The sequence below is a fragment of the Alligator sinensis genome, unplaced genomic scaffold (assembly GCF_000455745.1).
Source record: "Alligator sinensis unplaced genomic scaffold, ASM45574v1 scaffold832_2, whole genome shotgun sequence".
NCBI lineage: Eukaryota > Metazoa > Chordata > Crocodylia > Alligatoridae > Alligator > Alligator sinensis.
In genome coordinates, this window is record NW_005842745.1 from 734757 (window position 1) to 745001 (window position 10245).

Here is a 10245-nt window from a genome sequence, read left to right on the forward strand (position 1 = left end):
GGCTGGGCCTGGCTGCGCTCAGGGTGGGTGGCAGCATCCCTGGGAGGGGGCTACAGGGGGGAGCTGCAGCCACCCAAAAATTCACCATAGTCCCCCATAACTCCTCAGCACTGCTGCTGCCCACCCCAAGCGCAGCCCTGGTCCAACACCCCCATGCACTGGGAAGAGCCAGGCATCGCCCCGGCCCCAGCCTGCAATGGCAGTCCCCCTGCCCCTGCAGATTGGGAGGCACATGTCCCCTCCGTGCCCTCCTGAGCTGCACGCAGCAGCGGGAGTCGCCTCCTGCTCCACGCCTGCCCCAGCCCTTACCCCACTCCCTCCCTCCCTCCCTCACCACAGGGGCCTTGATTTGTCCCCCCACTCGCCCCTTCCCTTGCCCCTCCCCTGCGCCACACCAGATTTACTAGCTGGACACAGCTCCCTAAGCCACCAGGCTGTGCTCGTGCTGCACGCATGCACAGGCATTTATCAGCCAACTTATCGGCCACATCAGGCCGATCTCCAGTACAGTCAATTTTCTTTATATCAGTGCCGATACAATATTGGGCTGATGTATTAGTGCGCCTCTATTAAATAGGACATGGTTTTCAGTGCTCTGAATTATCCTTGTTTCAGGGGTTTTGGTTGTAGCCGTGTTGGTCTAAGGACAAAAGCAGACAAGGTTCTTTGGGAAATCTGATATCTTTTATTAAATCAACTGAAAAGGATATCAGCTTTATCCAAAGAACCTTGTTTGAATTATCCTGGCTTTCAAATCCATTCCAAATGCTGCTGTTAAGATCTTGGCATTTAGCTCAAAGTATGTCAATTACTATTTGTTACTCTTGTTCCAAGTGCCCCAAATTCAACTTTTTTTCCTTGCTTACAAAGCTCTCTGCAACATACTACAGCTTTATTTTGCACTTCTAATTTTAAAAAGTACTGATTGTACTGGCCCAGTGATGCCAGCCTCTTGTTACTCCTTTAGCAAGGTAGTGTTAGAGTGATGTTGTAGCCATGATAGTCCAGGAATTTTGAAAGGGGCAAGGATTTCTTAGGGTGGTATATTTTAATGTATAGTTGGGATAATAAAAGATAGCACCGTAAGAGGTCCTTGCCTCTTCTTTTAACAAGCACTTTCACACTTATTCCCATGGCATCTCTTACAAAAAGGATGGAACAGGTTCCTGTCCAAACTCACAAACACTTTACCGTGGTTTTTGTTTGAGACCCTCCTCAAAAGTTGTTTGTTTCTTGATGCAAACAGTAAAGTGCAAGCTTCAAATGAGAAAGTCAGCAGAGAGCCATGATCTCTACCAGTGTCTGACAAAATCATGCACATTCTATTTATTATTCTGGTCCACTTGTCTCATTCACCCATTACCAAATGCTCATGTCTTAAAGTAGAAGTTCTTTGAGAGGTTGTCACTGATGTTAGTGTAGTGCCTACAACTATGGGGGCACAGCCTAGTTGTGGCCTTTATTGCAATCTGAGTATCTAATCTTTCTGATTGGCGCCAAGTTATGCAAACATTAAGATGAGGGGGGTGGGAAAGGATCTTTCAGTTTCTTGGCTTGGGAAAAGTTTTCTTCTGCCCAGGAAGATAATTGCCTTTCTTTTAACCTACCCACATGTCCCTACCTGCAGGCCAAATCTAATCCCCTGTGGGGGGATCCCCTTCAAACTCTGTAACCTGGATTCTTCCAGTCCTTCCCTAATCGGTTTTTAAAAATACAGGCCACTCCTTGCATAAAAAGATACAATTTTATTTAAGGTGGTATAAATTGAAACTACCTCTTGCCAGGAATGACTTTCATCCTAGAATGCTTTTCATCTGAGAAAAGAAATGCCTTGTATAACTTTTTACTGTACTTGTAAAGGCCTTTTTCTCTCCTAGTGTGTTGCAAAGAAAAATAGATTAAAGACAACTTGATGGACTTCAGGATTTGCAATAAAATTGCAAAGAAAAGATTTCACATTTTGAAAAACTTTCTACCCTTGTGTGGTGGAGGTATTTGAGTGTTATCTTTTAGAGTGTATACAGAAAAGTGTTAAATATCCAAGGCAGACAAGGTTCTTTGGGTAAATCCGTTATCTTTTATTAGACCAACTAATTATCCTAGTCATCCCTCTCAGCCTTCATGAATAGGTTTCATTATTGATAGTCTGATTGCTTACATTTAGCAGTTTTTGGCTGTACCATGGATGCAGATAGATGGGTAGTTTGTAGTGGTCTCTATCTCTTGCTTTCTTCCTCTGGTCTGGGAGAAGTCAAGTGATTGTGGTTCCAAAAAGAGTGAAATAGTAGGTATAAACTTATCACAAGTCTCATCTGTCACTTAAGTGCCCAAAGCCCACCTATCAGAACCTTTAGCTTTATTCAATAACTCCTATAATTTACCTGAGGTTTTACTTTTAAATTGTGTGGTAGCATAAAACAGTATTTAATTGAAAATTAAATACAAATCTGTGCTACTGTATCAGAGTAATTTTTTTTAGTTTATATTGTAGTCTCCAGTACAAATACTAGTTTTTGTAGGGATGCTCTAAAAAGAACTTCAAATTTCCAAAATGGTCCACATTTTCTTGTGAGAGCTATATCCAACCTTTTAGTTATACAGGCAGTCCTTGACTTAAGACATTTTGAGTTGTAACAAACAGCACCTATGACGTTTATAAATTGACACCACAGTGAACAAGTTCACTGCATCACCCATCTCCCTGGAGAGCATCTGTCCAAACTTCCTCGGACACTTTCTTTAAGAAAGCAGACAAGACTCCAGAAAAACCTGCAGCCAAGACTCCTGAGAAGACTCCAGCCAAGAACCCTTCAAAAAGTCCAGCAAAGTCACCTCAAAGAAGTCCTTCCAAATCAATATGATTTCTATTTACAATATAAATACATGAATGTAGCTATATAGATGTTGCTCATCTATAATTGATTGAGTATAAAATTCTGGGTTATTTTCCGTGAAAATAGGGTATCAGGCCTTGGTTCAGGAACCAATCCCCCATTTATAAGATTGTTCCTATGGGAAAATCAGTTCCAAGTTATGGCCTTTCGACTTAAGATGTGGTTTTCAGGAATCAATTGTGTCGTAAGTCTGAAGACTGCCTGTACTTAGAATCATAGAGAAATAGGGCTGGAAGGCACCTCCAGAGGTCATTTTGTCCAACCCTCTGCCTCAGGCAAGAACATCCCTTGAAGTATTGTGGCTATTTGGGGCAAACCTTATACTGCTATTGTACCCCATCCCCTCTAGGAGACTTTAAGGCAGGCACAACCCAGAACCTAATAACATTGGTGTTAGGTGGGTGCATGGGGCACCAGGGGCAGTTCCTGGGGATCTCAGGGGCTGCTGCAGCCAGTGTGAGATGAGCCTGCCCCCAGCAGCAACAGCTTGAGGCCACACAGTTACTGTCTGAATGTGAAGACCAGGCAGGTAAGTCTAACTTCCAGTGGATGGCATAATCCCTGCCCCCAACCCTGCCCAGGGTGCTCAAGGAGCTTGCCATGCTTCTGTCAAAAATGTCTAAAGATTTGTGTCATTTTGAAAAACTGTAGTCATAAAATAGTTTCGTAACAAGCTTCCATGTGGGATTGCTGCAGCATTGTCCATAAGGTGTCTTGTTACAAAGTATGGAAGACATCAGGAGCTTTGAGAGAAATGTATATCCAGTATGACTACAAAAGCAAAGGCTACCACCTTAAAGATGCCATAATATGTGTTGGTTGTGAACAGGCTATTGCATTTGGAAACTCTTACTTAAGTAAAAGCAATGTATTTAGCACCACCGCCTGCCTTTGTATGTGGCTGTAAGGGTGTGTTACCATGGGAGTGAATGGTATACTGCTCAAGGCAATGCTTTGCGATTTCAAATCTCTGACTGCTTAAGAGCGTAACTCGCGTTACATAATGGCAGATGATCTTAAACATACATTGTTATCTAGCATTCAGACATGGGCAATTGAATCATAACATGCTCTGAGCATCGAGTTCAATTAAAGGCACAGGTTATAGAAGTTGTCGATTGAAATTGTTCAGTGTTACTGAAGTTTAAGTTTGGTTGCTTCATCTCTGTAATATCAGAATTCTCTTTGGCAACCAGTCAAGCTGAACTCTTTGACTTTTGTCTCAGCTTGTTGCTTGGGTGAAGGCCTTTAGACTCTTTTGTGCCATGCTTTTGATTTTAAAGGCCCAGGGTCAAATCTTGAACCCACTTGAGTCCATCATGAAACTTTTACTGACGACAGTGGGACCAGGATAAGGTTCTTCTATGTTACATAATGGAAAGATTGCACTTGTTAGGTAAATTGTCTTTCTACATGGGGAAAACTGTTGTAATCATTTTCATTTTGAGTACTAAAATTTAATTGAGCCTTACTAATCAGCCTTACTGATGTCTTGTTCCATTGCAAACCAATAGTTTGACACTGATTTTTGAAGGAAACTAACTCTGTTCTTCTCTTTTTATGCATCATCTGAATTATGAACCGTGATTATTGCTCACCAAATAGTACGGTAAGGAAAAAAACTTTTTTACTTAATTTTAGTCACTTGTAAATTTATGAACTGGCTTGACTCTTATGTGAGGAAGTGTATTGCCAAGTTCCAAGACTCTCAAGTTTTAGTAAAAGACTTGTAAAGAAGCCCCCATAAAGAGACCAAACTTCAGAAATGTACGTCCAGTCACAAATAAGCTATGGTTATGAGACTGAGCTTGGAGACTCTTAAAATAAATTGATCACATGCAACTCCCACCCCAAAATAACAAAATTCTATTTGTTACTGAATTTCCACCACTGTGTTTCTAACTATAGCAAATGTCATCTGGAAGTAGAATCTCAGAATGGTAAGTGCCATTATAGCACATCTGTCTTTAGCTAGTCATTACCATTGAGGTACAAATGAAATGTCCTACTAGCTTAATTCTCATGGTTTGTGACCAGTGATTGTCTTGTTAGATTTGAATTCAGTGATTCTGATGCTGATGCGTTTTCTTGGCCAACTATTCATCTCTTCACAATTTGCTAAGAAAGAATAATTACACGTGAAGAACCTCATTTTTCCCTGATTCCAGTGATACTGAGTTACTGGAATATCATCTTCAAATAGATACAAGAATGACTCTGTTAACTGTAAAGGTCTCTAGATTGTCCTGGGGGCGGGGGAAAAGTATCCAGTTTATAGCTCTCCTATTTATCCCATCTGACCTAAGTGGCTAATCATTTTGAGGGGTCATGTCTTTGTCTATAGAAGGACAAGTTGATAGTCTGCAAACAAACAGGATTGCACCAAAGAATGTACAAAGTCCTGTTTCCCTACCCAAAGTAAAAATCAAACAGATGGCAGTTTCTCTGCTCATGGTGCTAAGCTTTCTCAGCAAACATCCTGCCCCAAAAATCCTTTGCTCTTTTCTCGGTCGCTCTCAGTGCTTCTTCAGCTTTGTTGTTCCTTTCTCCAACCATGGCTTTTTCATGCATGTAGCCACTAGCACTGCAGAGCTTCAGTTAAACCCAGAGAATAGGTGTTTGATTTACTGGACCTCTGGGAAATCCCTGTGGCTTCCCAGCCAGTATTCAAGCTTGTGTGCAACCTGGTCCTCAAGCAGCAGTCTTCCATCATTCTATTTTGCTGTAGCTTTAATGGAATGCTGCTCCTGTCCAGCAGGTTTAAGGTGGTGTGATTTACCTCAAGATCTAACATAATGGTTGCAACCTGCCCATCCTTCACCCTAAAATGACCCCTCAGTTCATAAACTGAGGGTTTTTTCCAACCTTTATTGACTTAGACTCGCAGTTTAGAGATCAGTCTCTAACAAATAAGATGCACATTAAGTTGGGTGGTAAGCTGTCTTCTAGATGTGAGGTTACAGTGCTGACCGCAGAATAGTTGTGCTGTTAATTGATGGCCTGCGAATGGTTGGTTTGTTTTGCTCACATCCTCTTCATAGGCGGAACTGTGTTAAACCTATTTACTTGAGGATATTGGGATTTTCCCTGTAGTGAAGAATATAAATATTATATAAAATAGGCCAGCATTTTCCCATTATGTGCCTGAAACTTCTCTGTATTCTAACTTGAAAGTCAGCTCTAACGTGATGCTACCTTTCCAGAATTCTGCGTGATTTAAAAAAAAGTCAATTTTCCTTTTTCTTTCTTTATTTTCAGCACTTTTGGGGGCCAGTAGCTAACTGGGGACTTCCTATCGCTGCTATTAATGATATGAAGAAATCTCCAGAGATCATTAGTGGCCGAATGACATTTGGTAAGACCTGTGTTTGAAATAATTAGACTTAATCTCAGGAAACTATTGAAAGTCTACAAAAAAATCTCAAGTGCTTCTCTTTAAATATAGTTCTAATTTTAATCTGTGTGCTAGCTGGTTGTTAAAGGAAGATGCTTGTTACATTTTAAATGGTATAATGTGCAACTTTAAAATAACTAAACTTCAGTTTTTTGGTGTGTCATTTAAGACACCTTTTATGGGAGCCCTATATTCCAGAAGAAATGAGCTGTAATTTGGGTATATGAAGACCTTGAAGAATGTTGACCTGGGTACCCAGAATTACTAGTTACTCTTGGAAAGTTGGTTCCACATCTTTTTTTCTTACTAATCATCTATATTAACTCTTGTCCTATCCTTCCAATAGCAGGACTTTCATTGATGCTACTTGTGATACAGGATTTTAAGTTACAGTATTGGCAAAGTAGAGAACTGAAAGGATTTATCATTTAAAATTTGAAATGCTGTTAGCAAAGCAAAATAAGCTGGTTTCAGAGAGTAACACTGGTCTCAAAGGTTGCTGGTAAATACTCTTGGAAGAGTAGTGAAATGAGTCGTCTTTGTTTTGTGCATTTAGAATATCTACTTCTTAAAAATACATTTCTTTTTTTTTTTTTTTACTGTCAAGGGTCTTTTTTCCCTCTGATATGTGTATTGTTTTGCTTCCTCTTCTGATACATTTTCATTTTACTTTACTTTCTCCCTGCATTATAAGTCATTTTAACTGTGTAATATACAGCTTTTAGAATACATAAATGCACATATTTATAGTTTGGCTAACCTCTTTCCTTAATTTACTCATCTGTATGTTGATCAGATTCTTCCCCATCCCCTGAAACTATGCAAAGGGTCTGTTGTCTTGTCTTAATTAATGGTAACATTTGGGAAAGCACTGAAGTGTCACTTTGTTCAGCCCTTCCAAATCTTCTCTACTGACACTGAGTGGTTACTGAAAACATTGTTGCACTTGCGTGTTTCATCTTTTCACTTTAAAATGTGTTGCTCATATAAAATGGGAGCTTCAAGTCACTGTTGAAACTCTGCCCACTACATATGGGGAGAGGTGCAGCTAAAATAGCCTTAGTTTTTGGAGGAGGATTTTAAAGTAGTGAAGTTACACAACTCTTAAATAGGACTTTGCTCTATACGTGCACTACAGCACAATGTTCATTTAACTAGCGTAGATCGGGGTACTCACCCCCTGGCCTGCAGGTTGGCATCCGGCCCACAGGTCTGAAAATTTGGCAGCAGGAAAGTGATGACAGCATTAATTGCTGCTCCCTAGCTAGCAAATTTTCGGACCCAGGAGGAGCCCTGTAGGCTAATAGAATGGCCCTGCACACTAGATCAGGCATGCGGGATCTGGGTGGCATGGGGCAGGATCTGAGCAATATAGGGCCCAACCCCATGGACTGCCACCATGTCACTTTCAGCCTACAAGGCCGAAAGAGTGAGCATCACTGTTGTACAGTATACATGGAGCCCTTTTTCTCAAGCTAAAGGTTATGTAACTAAGTTTTCTCATTTAGTAGTGCAGTCGCCTGCCTTCTGACAGCATTGCAACAATTAGCTGTCTGTGCTGTACTTGTTCTCTTCCCACAGCATTATTGCTATGAGTTTATGTAAGACACCTTATACAAATAAGTGGAAACCATTTGTTCTTCCCCATTCTTGCTTCTAGAAAAGTAAATGCTTCTTTTCAAATAACTTTTCTCCTCGGAGTCGAGCTCTGTTGTTATCAAGAGCTGTTTCACCAAGGTTTACAAAATACATTTTTTGCTTCTGAACTTTCATCTAAAAACAAGGTTTTACTCTACAACTGTCCTTGGATTTTAACTTTCTACTCCCTGCCATAAGTGCACTTAAGTGAAGGTTCAGATTGTTAAAGTTATACTTTAACCCACTTTAACTTTTCTTGTTGGGAAATGTGGCTTATTGAGAGGATAACCTTTGTCCCATTTTTAAACCTGTGTTAAACTTTCCCATGTTTTAGATGGGTTTGGCTAGAAAGATGTCAACATAGTTGCAGATTTGTGAGTTCACATTTAAGTCTTTAAAAGAAAAAGAAGATTCCTGGGGGATTGATTTGACCCTAAATGGAGCAAATTTTACTTGGGGTTTAGAAGGGGAACCCATTGTGGGGGTTTCTAATTCTGTGTTTGTATTGCAACAACTGTGCATGTTCAGCTGAAGAGCAGGTGAGAAGAATGTTGTAGAATGGTTGGCATGGGCTGAGATCCTTCCCTTTTATGAAAATGGCCTTGCTACATCACTGAATAGTTGTTTGCTGTGAAATTAGTATTGATGGCATAAACATGGTGTCACAAAATATAGCTTTTTTTTTTTTCTTTTTAATTCACAGTGTCCTTAAAAATAAACCACTGACATGCTGTCTTCTCTGTTTTTACAGCACTGTGTTGTTACTCGTTGACTTTTATGAGGTTTGCCTATAAGGTGCAACCAAGAAACTGGCTTTTGTTTGCGTGTCACTTAACTAATGAATGTGCACAACTTATCCAAGGGGGCAGACTGATGAAATACACGTGAGTGATGTTATAAAATTTGGAATTGGAAAGTGCAACTGCAAGCTTATTTTTGGTGTATTGTATATATGAATTGAGCATAGGACAGTTGCAGTTTATCGCATTGTCTGTAGCTAGTGATGGGTATCTACTACCAGATATTTTTGGACCCTTACTGTAAAATTTTATTTCCAGTTCTAGCTTTAAGCTTTTAGAAAGCAGGCCCTGAAGGAGGGAAGCTTGTCTATGGGGGGGTGGAAAAAAAAAAGACTTAAAAATGCTGAAAGCTGCACTGCCATGTCACATTGATCTCTTGCTTTGACAAAGTAACTGGTGGAGGAAAGCATGCTGTGGATATAGCGTTTCTGGACTTCAGCAAGGCGTTTGACAGGGTCCCACATTCCCTGTCTATCCCACATTTTTTCCAATTTGTTTATGAGAATAACCACTATAAGGTGGATAGACAACTGGCTCGGTAACCACAAGCAAAGGGTAATTATAAATAGATCCTAGTCGGGATGGCAAGAGGTTTGGAGTCGAGTCTGTCTTGGGCCCAGCACTGTCCCATGTATTTATTCATGATTTGGATACTGGCATAGAAAGTTTCTTGAGTAAGGTTGCAAATGACACAAAAGTGGGAAGGACTGAAAGATGGGAGCACAATTCAGAGGGATCTCAACAGATTAGCAAGCTAGGCTGAACCTAACAGGATGACGTTCAGTCCTAACAAATGCATGGTGCTACTCCTCAAGAAGCATAATCAAAAACACAAATACAAAATGGATGACTCATGGCTGGATGACAACGCTATGGAGAAGGATCTGGGAGTTTCTATTGGTCACAGACTCAATATGAGTGTGCTGTGTGATGTAGCCACACAAAAGGCAACTGTAGTTTTGGACTGCATCAATAGAAGCATTAGGTGTAAGACACAGGAAGTGATAGTGCCTCTTTACTTGGTACTGGTTAGTCCTTAGCTAGAGTGTTGTGTGCTGTTTTGGGCTCCATATTTGAAAAAAGACAGAGAGGGTCCAGAGGTGGGCAACAAATATGACAAAGGGCTTGGAAGGTCAGTCATACAAGGAGAGGAGCTAGGCATGTCCAGCTTGCAGAATAGATGCTTAAGAAGGGACTTGATACCAATTTCCAAATACTTGGAAGAGCTTCCATAAAGAAGAGGGAAAATATCTTTTCTCTCTTGCTGAAGAGAGTAGGAAACATAACAATGGCTTGAAGTTGCAGCAGAGTAGGATATCAAAGGAAGTGTTTTGCTCTCAGAACAGTGAGGCAGTGGAATAGACTTTCTAGGGAAGTTGTGGACTCTCCATCACTGAAGTGTTCTAGAAGAGGTTCATGCTAGGGTCAGAAGGGACCTCAATAGATGCTAGGTTCATGCTAGGGTCAGAAGGGACCTCAATAGATCATCGAGTCTGACCCCCTGCATAGGCAGGAAAGA

The 10245-nt window shown here is 40.7% G+C and overlaps 1 protein-coding gene across 1 annotated transcript in view; it reads left to right on the forward strand.

Moving 5' to 3' along the window:
- Positions 1-10245, forward strand: part of MPC1 (mitochondrial pyruvate carrier 1) — an 18139-nt gene that overhangs the window by 4978 nt on the left and 2916 nt on the right. Inside the window, exons 2-4 of the mRNA XM_006034529.2 lie at positions 4500-4503; positions 6153-6249; positions 8678-8810. Coding sequence (XP_006034591.1) covers positions 4500-4503; positions 6153-6249; positions 8678-8810 — 234 coding nt within the window. The remainder of the gene's footprint in view (positions 1-4499; positions 4504-6152; positions 6250-8677; positions 8811-10245) is intronic.